Here is a 24,900-nt window from a genome sequence, read left to right on the forward strand (position 1 = left end):
TGCTGTCCATTCGCTGCTCTACATGTCCAAACTAACGCAGAACTCTTTTCTTGATTTTGTCGATAATGCTTATCTCAGCCTTACATAATGTACGGTTCTCAACATTTGAGCATCTATCGTCTTCAATTGTAAGATTACACAAAATAGATAGAATAACATGTATTGTTTTTATTAATTATATAATTACACAAAATAGATAGAATTCCATGTGTTGGTTTGTTTCAGGTTCCAAATAGCTAGGATAGGACCTGTATTTAGGCAGGACCGTCTTTGTTTCATGTGTTTTTTTATTATTAAATGATGCTAAAACAATTCAAATCAATGATGATAATATTAAAAAATAAATAATCGTACCGACTAGTTTCTTATTTTATATTATTATTATGATTATTTAAAAAAATATAATATAAATTAAAGAATATAACATTAATAATAAATATAAATATATATATAATTACTAGCAATAATAAAAAAGCAAAACAAATACATAAATAAAAAAACTTATTTTTATTTTTTAAATAATGACATGGATTGCAACTGACAGACGCCTTAATGTCATGGTGCAGCATGTTAAAAACTTTGGAGTCCAATACTGTAAAATACCACTGAAAAGGGGCATTTCTGCTTTGAAATACCCTAAAGTTTCTGCTCGCTACAGATCTTGTTTTAATATTTTGTCAGATTCTATTTTTTTTACTGAAGCCCAGAAGTTTGTTAGAATTTTCTTAACATTCTTTCTCATTTATATTTTTTAGTTTTAAATATGTTTCCACTGTTGATAGTCTTATGTCTCAAACTGAAGACATGGCATTTAGTCTCACATAGTTGGGAATGCGTGACTCTTTTATAAAGTATACATATATTTACTTTGTAACGTAATATTTTGATAGATTACTTTTAATTTCAAAAAACAATATTTTTTATTCTTTAAAAGCACCTTCTAACGATTGATGTATATATATGCATATTTTCCTAACGTGCTAATATTACAAATAATGAACCTACTCGTACGTCTAGTTGATCACCTTGTGTCTAGAAAACATTGATTTCCTTTGGATAAACTTATGTAGGTAGGTAATATGCAACATGTACATTGTACAATGACCTATAGAGAGTATGTCCAAAGGTGCCTTCCAACCTTGAGATACTTAGAGAGTCCTTCTAGATAGATATATATTATTTAAATGTTTGTAATAAAGAATGCGAGAAATATCAACCATCGATCGGAGATTGAAAAGTTGTTTTGCCATGATAATCCGTGGAATTCATTTTTATTGTAAAACTTATGATTACTTCCAATCACAATAAATAACTCGTATTTATCGGTAATTGTAGTAAAACTCATATTAATATTTAAAAATACTTTGTCATTTTCAAATTTGATTCGCTAAATAATCCATATTACCCACTGAAAGAGATTCTTTATCTCTCTTGTAATGTATATGTAGATATTTGGTCAATTTTTTTTATTAAAAAAAAAACATGTTTTTCAATATTATGCTTCATAAAGAAAATATTTCAATATCCCGACAATATGTTCATACTCGTACAACAGATTTTTTTCAAATTGAACGGTTTGAGTAACTAACTAACTAACTAACCATCACGCCATTTCCCCAGAGGGGTAGGCAGAGAGGATAGAACGCCACACCACTCTGTCCTGGCACACTTCCTTTGCTTCCTTCACATTCATACATCTTCTCATGCACGCACGTCGATTATTCCGACTTTTCACATGACCACTTTCAAGAATTTGTTGTACTTGATCATTCCATGTCTTTCTCGGCCTTCCTCGACTTCTACAACCAGACACATTCGCATCATAAATCTTTTTAGCCGTTCTTTCATCATTCATTCGCTCCACATGACCGAACCATCGCAAAAGACCTTTCTTAATTTTGTCGATAATGCTTAACTCAGCCTTGCATTCTGCTCTAATTTCGACATTAGGGCACCTATCATACATTGTTTTTCCGCACATTCGCCTGAGGGATCGCATTTCAACAGCATTCAGTCTACTTTCATCCCTTTTTTTCCAACTCCATGCTTCGCTTCCATACATTAGGGTTTGTACCAGAACTCCATTATGAACTGCTAATTTAGCCTTAGGTTTGAGTAAGTAGGAAGAAATTGACTTAAGGCAATATGCCCGCCGTTATGCATATGTATGTAAACTGTATATGTACATAAAGTGTATTTAAATAAAAGAAATAGGTGGTTAAATCCAGTACTTGTTTACAAAAGTTTTAGGTAAATTCTTAAACTATTATCGGTAGGCATCTGGTCCCAAAACAAAAATAAATAAAAAAATAGTTTTAGGTGTTTCTCAATGTTATTAAAGTTTATTCGTTTTTCAACATAATGGAAGCAAAATAAGACTCATAAACTAGTTACTAAGTACATAGGTAAGTGCATGTAAGAAACTTGCTTTTTAAGGTTTATGTAACAAAACTTGTATGAAACTTTCAGGATTTCAACTTTTACTTAAACAGGTTAGTAAGGATTTATGCTTTATTCATAGTGAGTTTTACTATTTAAAGCCATAAAATATGATTTTAATATTCCTTTACTCAATTAAAACTTTTGAAATCGCAATTGAACATAAATTATCTACCTTTGTACAAGTCCAAAGATTTAACGACATAGTTATGTAATATCATGTTTTATTGTAGTACACACGATATATTATGAACATGTCAATTTATTTATCTCGTTTTGAAGTATCATGAGTTTGATTTTTAAAATCTTAATCTTTTGTAATCACAACAGAGATGGAAAACATTTAACAGGAGAATATATGAAAGTCTAGACATTAGGGCTTGTGACCAGTCATTCTCTGGTTTAAGTGGTCATTTTACACAATTTGTAATATTAATTATTCTACTTACATCTTAGAACTTAAATATTTCATAAATTCCTTTGCCTTTTTATTATTTGTGGAGAAAAAAAGCTAACTTGCCAAAAGAGGAACGTGGTATACATGGTTGAAATATTAAAGCCAATTTATGAAAAAAACAAAAGAAGGACACAGCCGAATTCTATCTAAGAAAAACAAAAAGTTTGCTGATGTCTGCCAATAGTTCGGTTTCTCCTGAATGAGTTTTCTGTGGTTAAGTCTTTATTCTATTATTTTATCCTAAACAAGGCCATAGCCGACTATCGCGCCAGATTCTCTCGCAATATTTAGGACAGTTAGAAGGAACGTACCTTTTGCAGTAATAGACGTAATAAGCATGTCAAAAAACGAGCAAAATATTATTTATTTAATGCAAAATAAACCGGTGGAGATGCAAAAAATAAAGCCATCGCAATGATACTCACGTAAGTTTGATCTGAGTTCAATATTTGATTTAGTTATTTGATTATTCTTGCGTCACTTGCAGAGCGGAATGTGAAAATCAGAGGAAATTATGATATTATGAAACTTGGTGCGTTAGCAGTTCGTAAATACATATTGTGAATAGCAATGGTCTTAAAACAACATGACAGTACCAACAAGATTTGAAATATTTCAATGACTGCGTTAAGGTAATGATTTTTTAACAAACAGAACACTTATTTTGTTTTATACAGATAAATATGTAGTTTAGTGTTCATTTTAATATTTTTTCTACATTTTTAGGTGTTAACTTAAGTTGCGTGCTTTTTTTTCCAAATTGTAAAATGAGCACCAAAAGTTTAAAAAAAAGGAAAAGATTATACGTCATTTGAAAGAAAATTTTCTGCTTTACAAGGTATTTTGTTTATATTATTTTATTTGATTACAACCTTTCTAAATGAAATGTCAAGTAGACAAAAGTGACCATTTTCGACACATCCTGTTCACGTGCAATCAAGGGTTAAATGGAAGTTGCCAAAGCTGCTCGAAAATACCATGAATTATTTACTGATTTGCTGTAAAATGATATTAATTAATGCCTTGACACGGGTTATGCCCAGTGAGGTGTTCGTATAGAAAAAACAATATGTGTAATAAATTAATAAAAATAATTCTAATAAAGGAGAATACACTATTAACGAATTTGTTGAAATTTTTCTGTTAAGTCCTCTTCATTTGGGAAAAAACGGACACAACTTACGTTAACACATAATAAATAGAAGTTTAAATGTTCCTATCCCCTCTAATTGATGTAATGAAATAAAACACTAATGGGATACAAAAGCCTACCATCCTCCCGCAGCTATAATTGAGTCCTGAGGGACTCTCTGTTAGCTGCTAGCATGGTGAAAAGTAAACAATGATTTCTAAGGATTAAAAACGTTATGTAATGTGATGCATTTATTTTAGATAGTTGTAAAAATAATATTTGACCACCCAGTTATATCTTTTAACCAATCAACAATATATAAACAAAAATCATTTAAAAAACAAAACATCGTTATAAAATCCAGACGCTTTTAGATGACACTTAATCTACCTAAATGCATGTTTGTTTTTAGCAAAATCATCGCCATCCCACGAAACGATGCGATAGACCCAGCCACCCCTATACATTTCGGCAACTCATTAAATATCTTAAGTCCTTTGTGATTCAGATTGTTTTGAGTTGCCTGAATTCTTGTTTTGGGGAGTCTGAAACCTTTACCTCCCCTTTGTAAGATAGCGACAAATTTCGTTATTACGTTGAACATCACTAAACATGTATTCGGGCAATAATTTTATTTTTAATTTAAAAGATAACAATAATGTATTTAAAATGACTCTTTGTTTTACCGAAAGTAGATGAAATCAATGAGGAGGGGAGGAGAATGCATGGACTAAGGCCAACACGTCATCCCCCACCCCTTGGATCCCTTGAATATATCTGTTTTTTAAATAATTAATAAAAACACCTTCTTAATCAATATTTCAAGTCGACTTTGCCGCGAATCGAACCCGGGAACTTGTAGTCGAACGCGCCACCCATTACACCTCGAAGCGGACTTGTCTCCACTTGTAATCCCTTTTCAGGATTTTTACTTTTTTCTTCTAGCGGTGCCTTGTCAGGTCCCCCTGACGTTAACAATCACTACAGCGAAAGCATCTTGGTCCTGCGCTACTCTTACATTCCGCAGCCAGGACAACTGCTTATTGGATGTATGTACTTGCCATAGTGATTCCTGGAAAAGATGGCCAGAGTGGTTTCCCGTTGCCTTCTTTGGATTATTACTTTAAGGAAGACAAAAAGATGCCAGGATTCTTGTTTTATTTCACACACATGACATGTAGGTAACAGAGTATGTAATTTTATATTGATTTACTCGAATAAGATTTTTTCGAAGCAAGTTTCGTCTTTTTTAAAAAATATCGTGATGGTTGACTCGTTACGACATTTTGAATACCGTTGCAGAAGCCATTTTTAGTTTACCCAGAAGATGGGTTCTCTAACGGTAGGATATTATTGTTTGTGAGTAAGGTAAGTGTTTTATTTATTTAAGTAAATATATCGGTCTCGTGGTGTTATGGTCAGCGCGTTTGCCTACCATGCAAAAGGTCTCTGGTTCAATTCCCGACATAGTTGACATAAAATATTTATTTAAAAAGTTGTTTTTGGACTGGTACCTGAAGCGTAAAACTGTTCACCTCACCTTCATGTAACAAAGATGTTCAAGATACGCTGCGATTGGTGTGTCCAATGCAGTGTCCAATGCAATATTAGGTGCAGGAAGGTAGTGATGATGATGATGAAATAAATAAACAACTATCCACAATGGTTTGAGTAGGTCTAAATGTATGATGTAGACGGGCTGGATTTCCTCTCTTAGAAGTTATTAAAATCTAAATTAAATTTGTAACAACGAGAGGGAAAACATTTAAAAAAAAGTCTAGGCAGTTTAAGGGCCTATGTTTAAACATTATCTGAATGGTGAATGTTACACGGTGTGTAAAGTGGTCACTTAAACCAGCCAATGACGGGTCATAAGCCCTGTAAATGCGTAGACTGCCTTTCTCTTCTCGAAAATGTTTTCCCTCTCTATATCTATATGGCTTCATGATACTGTTTCTCCCGCTGATGAGTACTTCACAGGTCTGATATCTAAATATTAAAGTTTAATCTGAGTGCAATGTATTATTTTGTTTTTCGATTACTATGATAAATACTATTAACTCTTTAGAAGGGTTTCACCCAGTACCTTTCTGCAAAAATTTGGTGAAACAAATATTCTCAATTTATTGCAGCTGGGAGGAAAACATTTTTGAGAAGGGAATATGGAAGTCTAAGCATTAACAGGGCATTACCTGTTATTGGTTAATTTAAGTGGTCACTTTAAACACTGTGTAACATTCACCATCAATTCACAAAAGTCAACGAATGGAAGTGTTGAGGAAATGAGGATGTTTAAACACAGGCAGAATGGCGAATGTTACAAGACATTTAAAGTTGCCACTTAAACCAACCAATGACAGGTCATAAACCTTAGACTTCCATTCTCTCATCACAAAAATGTTTTCCCTCTGTTTTAATAAATTTACACACAGTTGATAAGTTGATAAACAATATTTAAAATAACAATTTGTGATTATTATATCAATGTCATATGCATTGTTTATTGTCTGTGAACCAAAATAAATCAAATAAAAAACTTTGAAAAAAAGAATCGAAAAAATCTTTTTTAAATATAATAAATCATAAATTATATTTTCAACGTTATTCCCGACTTGTGAAAATATCCTATCGGTTTGGACATGTAAAGCGAATGGACAGCGAAAGAACTAAAATGATTAAAAAATGCAAATACGAGAAAGACCGGGAAAGACATGGCATGACCAAATTAAAAAATACTCAAAGATGTACATGTCGAAAGCCAGAATGATTGTTGTGCGTGCATTAGCAGTATTTTTGTAGACAAGGACTGGATTCAACTCCCCGGGGAGCTGTTAATATTAACATATTACAATAGAGATGAAGAATATTTTAAAAAAGGTAATATAGAAGTCTAGGTATCTACAGGGCTCGTGGCCTTGCATTAGCTGGTTTAAGTGTCTTTACGCGCTGTTCATCAATAATATAAATAACTTCCAAAGGGTTTGTATTCTGTTCTTGTCTACAAAAAAATGATAGACTCTTAATATTTTTAGAAAAAAAAAAAAAAATGTTTTATTAATTTCAAATTAAGTTCATCAATGAACTTATTATGGATTAGTCGTAATTATTCGCAGGGAAAAAATATTATAAATTTGAATAAATAATACCAATTATATTTTACATTATCAATATTAAGAATTAATTTCCAACAAACTACTTTGATAAAGTAATAGAATTGAAATTACTCGTAGTAATGTTAAAGGACAAGTACGTTACAACGGAACCGTAAAATATAAAATATAAATAAAAAATACCTGTGATTAAAAGCAACTGTACTAATAACGAAAAGTGTATCAAGTTCTTTTTTAGAAAAGCCATCGTGCACATTATTTTTAAAACAATCACAAGTCATTAAACACAAACGTCACTTAACTAAAAAACATTTTTATTCAATGGTATAGAAATGTTCGTCCTAGATAGACGATAATGGAAGAGGATGCAGAAGACTTAACAAAATAAACAAATTAGAGTACTCGTTTGTTTAGCCGATTTTTCTAGACGTATTTAAAGAGGAACGGCCAAATAATTTCAGCTATCGACCGACCGCGACGGATTACGACGAGAAAGTGAAGTGCAGATGTTAAAAACGAATGTTCTTGGTTCATGCTGAGCCTATAAACTGGAATGCAGGCGTTGTCAACTGCTTAAAAAAGTTTTCGTTTCGTGGGTTTTTTTTTAAAAGTAGTGTTTGGCGTTTTTACTACTATGCATGCGGTTCCAAAACCGATTTTCGACTTTCACGACTTAAAATAATGTCCCTATCCGCACTCTTAAATGCACAGGGAACTTCATTAGTACACCAAACACAACGTATTCTGATAATCTATTACATGAAGGTAAGGTGATTAATATTACGCTTTACGGGCCAGTCCGGGAGCAATGAGTTATTTAAGAGTAAACCTTTTTTAAATCAATATTTCATGTCCACCCTCTTTGGAATAGAACCCGGGACCTCGAGTATGGTACTACGAGGCGGACTTACTTCCACTCGACTTCTTTTTTCAATATTTTTACCTGAGAGTATCCATCGGGTTGAAAACGCTTGTCCATGATTCTGGTCTTCTTTCACAAAAAAAATATATAATTAACTATTTTAGTCTAACGACATAGCTGCCGTAGGGGGTAAAAATTGGCTGCAAGTAGCAACCGACCGAGAAAAATGGAAGGATGTGGAAGTGGGCTTTATCCAGCAGTGGAGGACAGAAGGTTGAAGAAGAAGAAGATCACACTGGGAGTTCACTACACAAGAAAACCAGAAAAAGGTGGAGTACCACTCTTATTTGATAAATTTTGAGTGAATAAATAAATATAAATATATTTATTCGTTCAAAATTACACTCGTTTAAATATTATTGAACTTATTAAGGCTTTTTAGGCTGTGCCCGTGTTAAGCGTTAATAATTAACAATGAAAATAACATAGTAAAATTAATTAGATTAAATTATGACATGTGATGCAATAAAATAATAACTAAGAAAAACCAGGTATAATTAATAAATAATAACATTCCAAAGAAAACAATGTAAAAAAGATAATCAGATATAAATACTAAAAAATAAATTATTCAAATTTAGATTCTATAAATATAAATGCAATGAAAAAAAACGATATAAAAATAATTACAATGAAAATGTAAAAAACATGACCGAATCCACATTTTCATAAAAAATATTGCATACTTACCGTTTCTTTTGATGCGCTCAAAAGTATTACTATCAAACGTCGATTCCCGGTGAGGTCACAATAATTAAAGTATGTTTTTTTTTCTTTAATTTTTTAGGTGTGAACTAAAATTCACCACTATGATTCGGCATCAAGGTCTGTTGGTGTGTATGTCTGTGTGGTGCGAAAAAAAGAGTAATCGATTTTTACAAAAGTAAATAATTGTCATTTTTTAGTGCTGCAATTTAGTATGTGGTTCTTATTTGATTCGAAATCAAAATTATTTCATTTAAAAAAACTTTTTTTCAATCATTTATTTTTTTGGAGATTTTTTTTATTTGTTCGAATGTTATATTTATAATGTTTTTTGTGTTACTTTAGTCATCATCGGTTAATATAGTAAATCTATTATTTATTATTACTAAACAAACGTGTTTACGAATGTTTATGTACTTTATTTAATATTTCAATTTATATTATGTTTTGGTAAAAATTAAATAAATATTTGCGTTTTTATGATTTCCCCAAATATTTTCATTTGGAGGGTCTTTATCAAAAAGTTATTTTAAAAGGGGGCTTGTTATTTAGTAAGATTTAAAATAATTATTATTCATTTTTAAGCCTGGCTAAGGAAAATTTATGTTCCGGAACCAACTGGCGGTTCATATTTTTTCGTGATTTTACAAAAATATTTTTTAAAATCTTTGTGATTTTATGATTTACTTAAATATTCAAATTTTGGTGGATATTTTAAACGTGTTTTTATTACTCACTATTTGAAAATGGGAATCAAGATATAGTTAGGTAGGGTTTGAAACTCAGAACTCTGATCCGTGACTCCGTAACACTTGCTATGAGACCACAACCCTTTTTTTTTTTAATAAATGCAAGCATGATATATAAACTATTTTGAAATTTTTGTAATCCTAATGTTAGAATCTCTATTTTTCATGATAATTTTATATTGAATGTTGTTTAATAATCAAAACTATAAAAAAAATTACAAAACATTAAATAGTTTATGAAAAGCTACACTTGCGGTACATATTTTGGGAATGTAGGGGAGAGTGAGGTAATCAGAGCCGGCGGGTTATGAGAGCCTTTATGTTTTACGGACTTCTAGTGCTAGGAGCGTGCCGAAAAAAATCATACAGCTTCGGTTAACATCGGCTATCGTCAGCAGTAGACCTTTACTGGAGTCAGTACGGCCAAAGTAGTTTTAAAGTGAGCACGTTATTTTTTCGCTTGATTCTTATAATGTTTCTCTTTCTTACTACATCAAAGTGAGTACTCTAAACTGTGTTATTTAGTTTTTATTTGCATTATGTACATTACAAGCCTTGTTAAGCACAATGTTTGAGTTCGGAAATACTACTGATATGTTTGTTTAAATTATTTTTAATATTATTTGAAATATCGCAGTGCGGGGTAATCAGAGCTAAAGAGCTCCCACTACCTCGCCATGGCTACTATTACCCCTTTCGAAAAACGTAATTCTAATCTAATGGATAATGTTTTTATACTATTTTTAAGATGCCACGAACTAGACAGCGAATGACATCAAAAGCCAGTTGGACCTCGGCAACGTTAGAAAGTGTTATAGAAACTATGAAAGGAAGGAATATCAGTTTATTAAGTGGCAGAGAAATTTAAGATAGCATATAGCACCCTGAAGAAACGGTACAGGTTAGCAAATAGCAATGATATGACTTACAATCGTTCCCCGCTGCTTGGGAGAAAACCTGTGTTCACTAGTGAACAGGAACAAATACTTGTTAACCATATCCTTGATATGTCTAACATTTTTTTAAATTTTTACATTTTACATTTTTTTTTGCAGCACAACAGGCCAGAAAGCCTAATTACAGTGGTGAATTACATCACAGAGCATCCAGGCTTGAGAAAAATTACATTTTTAATTTTTGTGTTCTCACCAGTAATCGAACCCGGAACCTTCCGTGTGTGAGTCAAGCGTCTTGACCACTACACCACAAAGGCCGCCGAGGCATAACAGGCATTTTTAAGGCATAACAGGCAGCCATCTGCGTAAAATATGCTATAATATGGCTGTGAATAACACTGAAGTTACCCGTTTCTTCAATAATCTTGAGACAGTAATAAATACATTTAAATTTAAACCTCAAACCATTTTTAAAATAGATGAGACAGGATTTTCCACGATCCACAAAACAGACAATATTATTGCGCTCAAAGGACGGAAGCGTGTTGGTGCAGTTCACTTCATGGGAAAGAGGCAAAAACGTTACCGCTCTTTGGGCTATGAGTGCAACAGGGATTTATGTGCCCCCATTCTTTATTTTCCTTCGACAACGACACTCTCTACAGCTGGAACGTGACGGGCCACCAGGAGCCGCTTATGCTTGTTCTCATAATGGGTGGACTAATAAGCAACTATTCCTAGCATGGTTTCAACATTTTATTAAATTTATAAGGTCTGCTGCTGAAAAACAGATCATGCTCATTATAGACAACCACAACAGTCATGCATACATATGTAACAGTCATACTGCATATGAAATGGCTAAAAGGAACCACATAACCATGTTGAACATCTCTCCACATTCATCACATCGTTTACAACCTTTGGATGTGATTTTTTTGGTCCACTTAAGTCAGCTTATAGGAAGGAATGCAACATGTACATAAAATCAAGAAACATGATTAAAATAACTCTATACAAAATAGCTGGACTATTCAACAAATCTTCCTCGAAGGTAGCATCCTTGGACAAGGGAATATCTGGCTTTAAAACTACCGGAATATTTCCCATGGACCCATCTTTTTTTTTAGATGAAGATTTTATTGCTTTTTACGTCAATGAGAATGACAACAGCACTACTAACGATTGTAACTCTGTTCTATCTTCTGAATCAATAGCTACAGTTACTTTACAATCATTGACGTCAACTCAAGAGCCACTACAAATGCCTAATACCTTGTCAGAACAAACCAGCAACCAACCATCACAAGGTGCGCAAATAAAAGATTCTCCACAGCCATCTACAAGCTTTGCTGATATCTTAAATGTTTTAAATCTTCGTCCGCAAAACTTTAAAAACTCTGCAAAGACTAATAGAAACAAGCAGCATTCAGAAATTTCGACTGGTACCCTATGAAAAGAATATTTGAGGAAAAGAGAGAAAAAAAGAACCAAAAAGAAAATAGACCGAAGAAAATTTAAAAAAAGAAAACTAAGGGTACTAAATTAAATATTAAGAATAAATCATCTATAAAAACATAAAGAAAGCAAACAGATATTTGTTCCAAAACAGCACAACTGAAGAATCATCTGTTGATGAAAATAATATGTGTGATGATGATTTTGAGTACTCAGAGGAGGAAAATGAATGCATCACATGTAACGAAGTTGGTAAAAATAAAGATCTATGGTACCGTTGCAGAGCCTGTGAAAAATGGGCCCATTCTGAGTGTTTGGGTTGCGATAATCCCATGATTATATTTGCAATTTTTGTTTAGATCCCTAGAATAGCTTATGTTGTTTATTAAACTTTAAAAAGAGTTTCTTATTTTTGTTCATTATTATGTTCTGTTGATTACTTTATATCTATGGCTTGTTTTCCTTCCTATAACGTGCACCAAAGTAAGTTTTTATTTTGTTTAGTATTAAGTGATGGCTCTCATTACACCTATGGGGGTTTTTATCTCTCATTACCCAATGTGTGGGGTAATGCGAGCGGAATATGTTTTTTTTTAAATATTTTTTTTTTTACTCTCATATTGTTTTATTTACTTATATTTGGAAACTATCATAGCTAAATATCCAAAGTAATAGAAAAGTCAAACTTCCATTGAAAAAAATATAGGAGGTATTGAAAATATCATATTTCCCTTAGTAGGCTCCAATTCCCCCACTCTCCCCTAATTAAAAACTGTACTGATTGAAAAACCTAAATTTATTCTCAGTGTAAATTAATTACCTAATAAAAGTTTAGTAAAAAATAAATTAATTATATAGTGATTCATAAACAATTTAAATCAATGTTCTAGTAGAATTGAGTTAAGTACTTATAAAAGAAAAATGTTTTGTAAAAATAATAATTTTATGCTCTCCATACATAACGAAAGTTTATTATGAGTGCCATAGCGAGAATCAGATTATTTAACGCCTACTCGTACATAGTCAACCTACTTGACACTTAATTTTGCAACTTAGATTAAAATCATGGTAATATTTATAATAAATAACGCAAAATGATTACAGCAATAAGTGTAATTAAGCTAGAATTTGTAACTACGCTTAGTCGTAATTATTTATCATTGTACCGTTATAGAGTTTTGGATTGGTACCCAAATCGCAGCGTATATCGAAAAATAATTTGCTACGTTAAAGCAAGATGAAAAGTCTCATTTTGTATTTTTTCGCACCACAACAGGCTTACAGAGGTGAATTTATAGAACAGAAAATCCGTGCTAAAAGCCCCGAAATTAAAATCAGATTTTTTTTTGTGATCTCACTGGGAATCGAAATTGGAATCTTTCGTGCGTAAAGCAAGCGTCTTAGCCATTAAACCTGACGAATTATGACGACAGAAGAGACGTTCAACGCTAATGGAAATTAGATAAAAAAAATGTTTTCTTACGTGTGTTTAAAAATAGAGTATTTAATTGTACAACGAAGTTTCTCGAAAATGTTTTTTTTTTTTTTTTTAAATGAACTACTATGAACGACGTCTTATGATAGATTTCCGGTTAGCGGGAGGCCAATACAGCAGAATTCATTGAAAAAAACTTGTGACTTGTGAGTATTTCAAAATGACAAAACTCAAAAATCACAGCGCTGATAAACGAACACACGATTTTTTAATTTGGCTTAGTTTGAAGTCTAAATACGAATAAAAAAATATTTAAGAAACAACTTAACTTCCTTATTTTATAGCTTTGTGCATTAAAAGTATGGTCTTATTTTTAAATTTGACCGTTTTAAACCGAGTTATAAATGCAGTTTAACCACATTTTTTTTCTCTTAAGATATTTTTTGAGCAAACGAACACGAACTGCAGTATTCTTTCAAATGAATTAAGTAAAATATTAGAAAGAACACTGGAGTTATGATGATGCTACAGTGTTTTTCTTATATTTTAACAGTCAAATACCAAAAAAAAATACTCCGCATCATAATGTAAATATACATTAAGTTATGAGCATTGATACGATTTAAAAGGTTTGTTTTTGCTGTACTGCAAAAGGGCTATTTTACACAAACCGCAGTGTACTTCTGGGGGTGCGAAATATTGTTGTTAAAAACACATTCTTTACAATCAAATCTGAGACTTTGTGAATGATACCCATTCTAATAGCAAGTCCTTACGAGACAGATAGTTTTGATTTTCTATAAAAATGTTCATCAATCAATAAATTGTAAATAAATTCAACAGGCGCATTGTCCAATGGATACTTACAGAGCATTTAAATGTATAGAATTAACCTTACATACCCGGGCGGTAGTCTTCTAGTACGTAGGTACGAGTGTTATTGCAGAAGAAACGCGTTCACTTTCGATACGCTACTCGCCCATTACCGTGAAAGTGCGGGCAATCAGACGAGCTCGGCCCGACTCGCATTATAACGTAATATGTGACACAATAATATATATTGACTGCGGATTTATAATAAAAATACATTATTTATTTAATCCAAGTCGAAATACTTAACTTTTATTCCATGTAAATTACGAAGAAATGAACACAATATATTTTACTGTATTTATTTATATACGGTTCAATGAACCTTTTACAAAAATAAAATAATAGAATTTATAAAAATTAAAACTAAATTTTAACATTAAAACATCAATACATTAGAAAAAAAAGCTCTAAAAAAAAATATTGTAAATTTAAAGAGCTGAAACCTTTATTTATGCGGGTGAGATTCATCTTATTAAATTATTTCACCTAAATACTCGGCAACGCCTACAAATGTTATTTTTTCACTTTCTATACTTCTTCATGGACCAGGTGGATTTATCAACAAACATCTACAAATGAAAAAACTGAAGGAATATAGATGTTCAAATATGGGCAGAATGGTGAATGTTACACAGTGTGTAAAGTGGCCACTTAAACCAGCCATTGACAGGTCAAAACCCCTGTAGGTGCCTAGACTTCTATGTTACCTTATTTTAAATGTTCTTGTTCTCTTTTGTAATATGTTAATATAAACAGCTCCCCAGGGAGTTGAATCCAGTCCTTGTCTACAAAAATTTGGAAAAACTCAAAATATTGTTAATATTATAAATGCGATTGTGTGCTTGTTTGTATGCGGTAAAGTGGGATGTCAAAAAATTTTTTTAAGTGATTTATTAAAACTTCTATAATTGCCTTGCTTTACCCATTGTAAGTTTAGTTTGCCTTTCTTTTTGGTTTTGTAGTAGAATTTGTGATTTGTGTACAGAATAACGGTGCTACGTCACCTTAGACTAATGGATAATCGTATTTCTTTCATAGCCACAGTTGGTAGACCAAGCTACTTTCAATCATGATAAAATATATCATTTCATCGGGAAAATTCTTATTGATAAACAAAAACTCCCATTGATAAATGACATATCTAATTAATTTCTCCCTAATACTACGTGTGCGAAGTTATGGGTAAAATTGTGTTGCCGTTGTTTTCCCCTTTGAACAAAATAAAATAACAAATCAAAAATATTTGAAAAAATTAAATTAATATTGGGTTTTCACTATAAGTTTGCCTACATTACCATATAAATACGCGTTCCAGGCAGCAGTACAGCGTCAATAATTAAATCGGATATAATTTATTTAAAACATCATTTTTCGTAGTGTCGTCTTGATATAACCTACCCTAATTGTGATTTCCATTGAATACGTTGAAATCTTATCGTGCGTTTCAAACATTTTTTGGAGTTTTCTGATGTAGAAAATATCATACTATTCACTAATGATTACTTAAACATCCGAAGTATTGCATGTCTTTAGTCTTTGTTCATTTATGTTTAAATTTGAATATAGCATATTTGTATGTTGTATGTATCCGGATCTTAGATAGGTATAATGTCCATAGAAATAAATAAAAAACCTACGTAACTTTAGTTACATAATAAAGTCTACATAAGTTTCTAATTGCTCAGTATTGGTCTGGTCTATTTTTGTTTTTGTGTTTTGAGAAACACATTTGCGTATTGTTTTGTTTGTGTATTTTCAAAAGAATAAAACGTGCCTAATAGATCTTAGTAATTTTACGAAGTTGAGCTTTAAACCATTAATATTATATCAGAATAGAACTTCTTTATTTACATAATATGAGGTCGTGTATATAAGTATTATGAATGTATAAAATATGTAGTCCCATCAATATAACATAGATCATTCTAAAGTAGGCTATTACTCTTGTAAGGTAAATTTCCATTGAAATTTAAATATTTCCATTGAATTAAGAGCAAAGCGTTATCGCTTTACGTTACTTTAAAGTTTTTATACTTCAAAATTAAATTCGTCAAATTATTGAAATTTATTTTTTAGGGGGTACTAAGAATTTTAGGCATTAACAAGGCTTATGACCTGCAATTGGCTGGTTTAATTTAAATCTTGATAATTCCACCCCCTTGAGTGGAATGCTACCTTGTCCACATAAAAAGATTCGACACACTAAAAAAAATGTCGAAAAATTATATGTAATAATATTTTTTATGTACCATTTTATGCAATCTGATGTTCATATGGAAACATACCAATTAGTTTATAAAAATATAGAAATATATAATTTCTTGCAAACTAATACATTTATAACCATATATCTACCCACTTGGACTTAAGATTTGACAGCTAGCTATAAGAGTCAGTTTGCTGACTGATTAGCTGAAGTAATTTTGCTTTATAAGTGTGTTTTTGTGATTGTTTTCAAAGTTTGTTTAGTTTTTAAATGGTTGCTGGTGAAGAAGGACTTCCTAGTTAAGCCAAAGCTATCTTTATTTTATTACTTGAATCTCAATTTTAGTTTTTACATTTCATACTACCGAAATTTTCATTTTCAGTAGTAAATTGTAACAATAACTTTTGTTAACAATGTTTTGAATTTGTCTTAATTTTTGTAGAAAAGGACTGGAATTAACTCCCTGGGTAGCTGTTAATATTAACATATTACAAAAGAGATGAAGAACATTTTAGAGAATGTAATATAGAAGTTTAGATATTTACAGGGCTAATGACCTGTCATTGGCTGGTTTAAGTTGCCACTTTAGACAATGTGGAACATTTACCATTCTGCCCAATAAATATGGGCAGAATGGAATAAACATATATATTTAACAAATTTTCAGGCGTTGCCTAGTATGTAGGTGAAATAATTCAATTAGATGAATCTGACCCGCATAAATAAAGGTTTCAGCTCTTTAACTTCACAAACATCAATAGATAAAAGGATTGAGGAAATATAGATGTTCAAATATGGACAAAATGGTGAATGTTACACAGTGTGTAAATTGGCCGCATAAACTAGCCAACGACAGGTCATAAGCCCCGTAGGTGCCTAGGTTTCTATATTACCATCTCTTAAATGTTCTTCATCTCTGTTGTAATATATAAATAAATTTTGTTGTTTTATATAATATAATTTTCTGGGAATATGGAGAGAATCAAAATGCATCGTAAGGAACCTCCTGACATTCCCTCTACATCTTTACCAAACACTTCATTATTCAAACAACACTCAATTCTACCAAATAAAATAAGAAAACTTTGCAAAAATAATTCTGCCAAAGATATTTCAAATAATACCTCAAAAATCTTAAACCCTATTTCTTAGTTACCTTTAACATCAAACCAGCCTTCATCCTTGAAGATGCATCTGAATGCATTAGAAATTATCATTATTAACAAATGTACAGAGAGCGACAGGGACCTTTTTGTGTTTTTGTCCAAAAAAATGTTCTTCCTAACTCAAATTTCCCTTTAATTGTGGTAAACTCATGCATACTCGTAACAGCGTCGTTCCTCGTTTATCTATTGGACAAAACCGTGTGTCAATTTGTCGACGATTTAGCGGAAAACACTTTTATATATGGTAATCGTTTGGTAATACATAGGTAAAGTGTTTATTTTGTTTTATATGGTCTCCCGTATGGGTTTGGTCAGAGGAATTCCTTTGGAGTGGACTCATAAAGAGATAATCAAAAATATTGAATTGCGGAATGACATGAGAAAATTCTAAAATCTCGCAGACTATCGAGGAAGGTGATTGATGGGTACCCACCCAAACAGTTGTTTTTAACCTTTCAAGAGAAGATTCTACCGAAAAAAATTATTCGCCTTTTATTCGGCAATAGATAACAAGCGTTATATTTACCCAACAATTCTTTGTGCTGTAGATATGGACTCGCCAAGACATTTTGCATGTCTAAACCTAGATATATCAAATATGGATTGGATCATCTGGGCGAGACTTGCGAAGTTGAAATTCAGAATGACATAATAAGATTTGAATATATACTTTTGAAAAATTAAACCTAGTTAACCATTGAAATAATGATTAATTCTTGTGATAAGTATTCGTTTATTGGATATCAAAAATAATTCAATTCTAATCAATTCAATTTATGGTATAAATTATCGAGTAATGAAAAAAATAATTTAAATTTGCGTTTGTTTTGTAAGCAAAATGTGAAATAACGTTTTTTGCTGGGCATCATTCATTTCGTTTTATACCTACTTTTGTTTCACAATATATTCGTATGTAAATTATTATTAATTGTCTACCACTACAAAAACAGTCAAAATGAATACGTTTTATTTTATTATGATTGCGATGTGTGTATGTGATGATGTTATGAAATAACTATTATGCTCATATGTAACCAGGTTATGTTCGTATGTGTACATATGACATATTCCCGCTATTGTATTATTGCAAAGTTCATACACATGTTTTTTTTTAGTTCAAAGATCAAAGCATTTCTAAAGAAGAGAAAGTTTTGTGGATCACTTACCTTAGATATTCGTTTGACTATTTTTTTTACCAAGAAAATGTTAGTAAATCATTTAATTGATATATTTCTACAATATTTTGCAATGGTTTTATTGAAAATTAATACAAAATAGGCATCACATTTATAGAAGTTACGCAGTCTTTAGAGAGTAAATGTAATTTACTATTTGGTTATTAAAGTACATAATATATAAGAAATTTTCCGTTTATCCCAAAAACATAAAATTAAAATGCACTGTAAAATACGTTTTTATTTATCGTGTGGCCATTTAAACCAGCCAATGACAAATCATAAGCCTTGCAAATGCATAGAATTCCGAATTCCCCTCCTTAAAATCTTCTCCATTTCAGTTGTAAAATGTTAATTCCATACTTTCATGTTTTATAATATTGAATTTTTCACTACAACAGCAGAAATGTAATTAATTACTATGGCGAATTGCAGAAAAAAATGCGCAAGGTCGTTTATTTGTTATTTGATCTTAGCGGGAATAGAACCTGGAACCGCGGAGTGAGGCGAGTGTTTTTATAATTTAAATAAGTTAGAGGTACTTCAGAATAGAGCCATGAGAATAGTGCAAAACAATGTAGATGCTTATTTTCATTCTTTACTTAAAAATCCTTTATCAACAAAAGTGTTGAATAAAAAAATCATAAGTATGTTATTAGAAATAAGGGAATAATAAAGGCTGCCGTTTTTAGAAAAAAACATAATCCCAAAATTGCTTTTTGTATAAAGGTTTAGAAATGTATAAAAATACGCCTGAATGTATGAAAAATAAATGGAGTTTGAATGAATTTAAAAAGAAATGTTATGTTTACTGTAAAATGATGTGAATAGATATTATGTAATTAAAGTAAGCGTAAATATTAGTTTATAAACTAATTGAAATAGCGGCTAACCTAATAAATAAAAAAATATTACATAGTTATAGATAGCCATTATTCAATTACCAAAATTTGGTATTCATAAGAGTGATTTTAAAGATATTGAATATGGCTGTGCCCAGGCGGATGAAGAATACATTATCGAGTATGAAATAGAATCAGAACCTTGGACGAGTATTTTCCAAGATAAGGGGAGATAAGTCCGCCTCGTTGTGTAGTGGTAAATGCGTTCAAAAACACAATTGTAGAGGTCCTGGGCTAGATTCCTGTTAGGGTGGACATCAAATGTTAATTTTGATAGTTTAAACTGCATTATTTCATTGTTCCTAGACTGGCACCTGAACATCATAATCGAACTAAGCTGCATTTGGTTTACCAATTCAAAAAGGGAGATGATAATAATGATGATAAATCTAATAAATAAACTACTGGGTAAACAAATCCTTCTATGAAAAAATATTAAAATTTTGTTGGTAGTATTTTATTTAAAATGTAGAAATACACTTAAATAGGTATTTTAAAATGGCGAAAAACTGAAAAACAAAAGAACTGTTTTTTTTCGTTTTTTATAATTTTATTTTCATTCTTATTACTTAATTATATTTTATATTATTTTATTTCTTTTATTTTGTTTTATTCCATTGAATTTTTTAATACTTTTATTTTTTTTGTTTTTTTCTAGGAAAAAAACAGTTCTACATAAATATTTATAGTAAACAGATACCTACATATATTGCATTAACTCATAACCAATAACAGGTTTCCATTGATTGTACAAAGTGAGCAAAGAAACATAATATATTTATGCAGATTTTATACGAATAAAATTTATAACATTGACAAAATAAAATAAGACATCAATTTTTGATAATCAGTAATATGCTTGTGGAAAATGGGGGGGAAACGAAGAGTTTAAAAATGTACATAATTATTTATTATCAAGCTACATTATGCATTTTTAGTATCAATTTTAATGCTGCCAGAAAGATATTCGTGCAGTCTACGTCTTTAAATATTAAATATTTCCAGTTGAATATTGAGCATTGCTTACACTAAATAAAAACAAAAGTTCTAGTGTCATTCCTTATCTAATCAATTATAGTTAATCTAACAATCGGTTGCATTTTGTTACCATTTTAGTGACCATGTTTTGGACCAATGATTTGAACCTGAAATGGTAATGCATTGCAAGATCACGGTTAAATAAATATAATAAAGTAAATGCAACTTTCAAAGTCAATGTAACCACTTATTTTTTCTCGATCTTTCTTATGGCGTCACGATTTCTTCCGCTATTTTATCGCTGATTGTAATTTAATCAATTCTTCTAGATGTTTAAGTCTGCCATTTTCGGCAACAATTTCATCGAAAGCGAAGGAATTTTCTTTGTTTTGAAATACAAATGTTTCATACGAACGTCCTATGGCAAATGGGGATTCGTCATTGGTTATTACAAAGTACATCCCTCGAGATCTGAAAAAAGGAAAAAATATTTTTTTATGCATGCAGGTACATATTTTTAATGTTTCACTGCAACATGTTTTTGTTCATTAATAACATATTTGAGTTTTTACAAATTGCCCGAACGTTTAAATTAAGGAACTATTTTTATCTGGTAAAAAACGGGCCGCCTCGTGGTCTAATGGTCAGCGCGCTTGCTTCCCATGCACGAGGTATTGAATTCAATTTCTCACATAATTGACATGAAATATTTTTAAAGTGTTTTTACACTAAAATATTTTTAAGTCCTTAGACTGAAGCGAATAATGAAAACGAATCAAATAAACATTATAAAAAGTAAGAAACGATAAATTTTTTATCTTTTTTTTATTTTTATCGTTTCTAAAACTAAACTTAGTTTTTATATAGTGACACTTTCAATTTGAACCATTCGGATGCATGAAATGACTAAAATAATAGCAAACATTTAGTGATACATGCTTCTATATTAAAATAATATCACATCCGTTTTATTGTTTTGTAAATCTCAAAGTTCAGTTCTTTAATGCGAATCAGAAGCATGCCGGGATGGAAAGTATTGACAAAATTATATTCGTTAGTTATTTATTACATTACAATCTTGTCGGCCTGTGAAAGTGTTTACCAAAGTTATTTTTCAAAACTTATATCACTCGATCTAGTTTTTTGTTGAGTTATATAAATGCCAATTTTACATTTAATCATATATTAAACTGAGCAATCCGAGGCGAGCATTATAAACAAACTTAGAAAGAGGTTTTGCGATAGTTAGGCATGACAGAGAGAATGAACGGCTAAATAAATTACGGTTCGAATGTTGATAGATGCAAAAAAACAAGTCAGGCTGAAGAATACACAGCATCACAAAATTGAATAAGTATTTAAATGAAGAATAACAACAATGTTTGAGTATGTCCAAATGCTTGCAGACTGTCTGGATTTTCTCCCTAGGGAGTTATTCATTTTTTAATTTATTTCAACAGAGAGGGAAAACATTTTAGAGAAGGGAATATGGAAGTCTAGGCATGTACAGGGCTTATGACCTGTCATTGGCTGGTTTAAGTGGCCACTTTTTACACACTGTGTAACATTCACCATTCTGCACATGTTTGAACATGCACATTTCCTCAACTCTTCCATTTGTTGACTTTTGTGAAGTGAAAGAGCTAAAACCTTATCACTTGGGTGAGATTCATCGGGCTTAACCAAATGGAAGAGCTGAGGAATGGAAAAGTCAACAAATGGAAGAGTTGAGGAAATGTGAATGTTCAAAAACATGGGCAGAATGGTGAATGTTACACAGTGTGTAAAGTGGCCATTTAAACCAGCCAATGACAGATCATAAGCCCTGTAAATGCCTAGACTTCCATATTCCCTTCTCAAAAATGTTTTCCCTCTTGAAATAAATTTAAAAAGAAGACAAACAAATTTACCCAGAAAAATAATGACACTTAAATTTATTTTTAAAATAAATGTATAGTAGATGTGAAAAAATATTCGCAAAAACCATTTTTCTATCAATCACTTTTGAAGGCCTCAGACCTTTCTAATAATTTCTTATTTTATGAATTATTATTAACATCAGTAAAAAAATATAATGCCTCATTTTTCTTTAACTCTTTGAAGCATGTTGGTATTAAAAATGTACCAAATATTCAATTAATTTTTTGAAACCGTGGTGTATTATATTTATTACTACATTGATAATATAATTAAAAAATACATTTTCTCTAACAGAAGTCATTAGCCCCTGACTGATTTAAACAGTTGTTTTTACACATTTGGGGTTCATAGTCCATTGATCGATGACACGCAGACGTGCAAACATTTTACTTGAAATAGAGCGACGATCGTTAGAAGTCATCATTTTGTATTGAATATAGTACATTATATTTTGTAAGACTAACAGTATTGCACATAACGACGAGATCAACGTCCTGCAGAACATTAATATCGTTCCTGCCATGGAGACACGAAGAACAAAGGAACGCGGCCTATTGAGAGACCACAGGATATGGTAACGAAAGTCAGGCCGAACAGTCAGCCCAAACAGTGAGCCTAACAAGTCAACTAAACGCAGTCACTCAGTTCCGGCATGTAGCTCAAGTGCAGCCACATTTTTTAAGATTTCCAAGTTGCCTAATTTTTATATTTTATTTTCAACTAGAAGAACTTTTCATTCAGTGTCCCTATTGAAATTATAATTATTTTCCATCAGGTGGTTTGCGAATTCAGAACAAAAAAATATTTAGGCAACTTAAGTGTTCTTTTACACTTATATTCAATTTTATTTTAGTTTTTCCAATTTAGATTGAATCGCAATCATTGCAATTTAATTGGTACGTGCCAGATTTAGAATATTCATGGACTTAAAGGAGAAATTGAAAAAGAGATTCATAATAAGAAAAACATAATAAATAACAAAATAAACAACATTTTCTTTAGTCCACTCCTGTCTAGTTTTGAGCGCATCCATCTCACATTACAATCCTTACAAGACAAAAAGACTTGATTTATTAGTTCCATACACAGCATAATACTGATAAAATAAAATAGATAGAATTCATTTGTTAAGTACCTTCATAAAGAAGCTTGTATAGTATATATTCTATTGAATAACTACATAGTTAGTTCTTCAAATATAAAATTTAATTACTTTTTACTTAAATAAAAAACTGTCTCAAAGAGTTAAGGTTATATAAATCTCTTATATTTCATATAAATTTTATGCGAAGTCTAGAATTATATACAATAACATTCGATTTGTGAAACTCTTAGCATGTCAATGAACAAATTTAATGATACTTATTATCATCCTTATTTGATTACCCATTGAATAATGCGTTTTCAAACAAATTGTTATATAACTTACAATAGCCACATGGTTTTGCACTTCGTAGTTTCACACAGTTAACCAATACCTTGTCATTCTTTTGTTAACTATAATATTTAACCGAACAGGTAAGATTTTTACAAAGGGTGCAAATTTGTCGACCTCGTGGTGTATTGGTACGTGCATTTGCCAGTCATGGCTCAACCCTGAGATCCTGTGTTTAAACTCTTAGAATCGACGAGATATATTTGGATGACATGTAGCTTTCCACTGCATACCATATTCTAATACATAGAAAATGTATCCACATTTATATGTATTATACTGATGTATTTGGGTATATTACTGCAGATATTTATGAGTTATAAATGTATATGACTAACGTCATCGAAGATGACTTCTTTTGAGATACAAAAGTTACGTGAATTAGTTCATGTTGGTGTGACTCGCACGCGAGATGAATGCACGACTCACTGAGATGAAAGTAAAAATAATGCAGAACGTCAGAAAGAGTGAAAGTTAAAGCAGGGTTGTCAACGTTTTGGTCGTATCATATCTTTTCTTGAAACATAATATTTGAAAAGTATTTTTTTTTTTTAAACATCTCTTTTATTAATATATTGAGTTTTTCTACTGGCATTTCTTAGTGGAACTGCATTTTAATTATAATAATAAAAAATACTTTATAGTTTTATTCGACTTTTATTTATGATTATTTTATAATTTTTTTACCAGTGACCGGGTTTCGTCGTGACCGACATCGTCAGACTGGTGGGAGACTAAACAAAATTCTATGTTATATACAAGTGCAAGCAGGGGTTTTAAATCATGATATTATATAATTATGTAAATTAAAGAATTTAAATTAAAATCACTTAAGTATAAGTAACAATTATAAGAATATAAGCAAACAAAACTCACTGGTAAAAAAATTACTATAAAGTATTTTTATTATTATAACCTCTTTTATTGTTTCTGAAAATATAC

At 31.1% G+C, this 24,900-nt stretch overlaps 1 protein-coding gene across 4 annotated transcripts in view; it reads right to left on the reverse strand.

The window, feature by feature from the left end:
* Positions 1 to 20,519: 20,519 nt before the first annotated feature.
* The window catches only part of LOC148278569 (pancreatic triacylglycerol lipase-like), a 33,010-nt gene continuing 28,629 nt past the window's right edge, over positions 20,520 to 24,900 (reverse strand). For 3 of the 4 annotated variants that reach the window (XM_088231204.1, XM_088231203.1, XM_088231202.1), the window contains one exon: positions 20,520 to 21,074. In XM_088231204.1, the coding sequence (XP_088087330.1) occupies positions 20,894 to 21,074 (181 nt within the window). In that variant the 3' untranslated portion in view covers positions 20,520 to 20,893. The remainder of the gene's footprint in view (positions 21,075 to 24,900) is intronic. The other variant, XM_088231205.1, reaches the window with a different exon arrangement.

This window comes from Micrasema longulum, unplaced genomic scaffold (assembly GCF_059751315.1).
Source record: "Micrasema longulum isolate JH-2025_06_02 unplaced genomic scaffold, ASM5975131v1 h1tg000860l, whole genome shotgun sequence".
Classification (NCBI taxonomy): Eukaryota; Metazoa; Arthropoda; class Insecta; order Trichoptera; family Brachycentridae; genus Micrasema; species Micrasema longulum.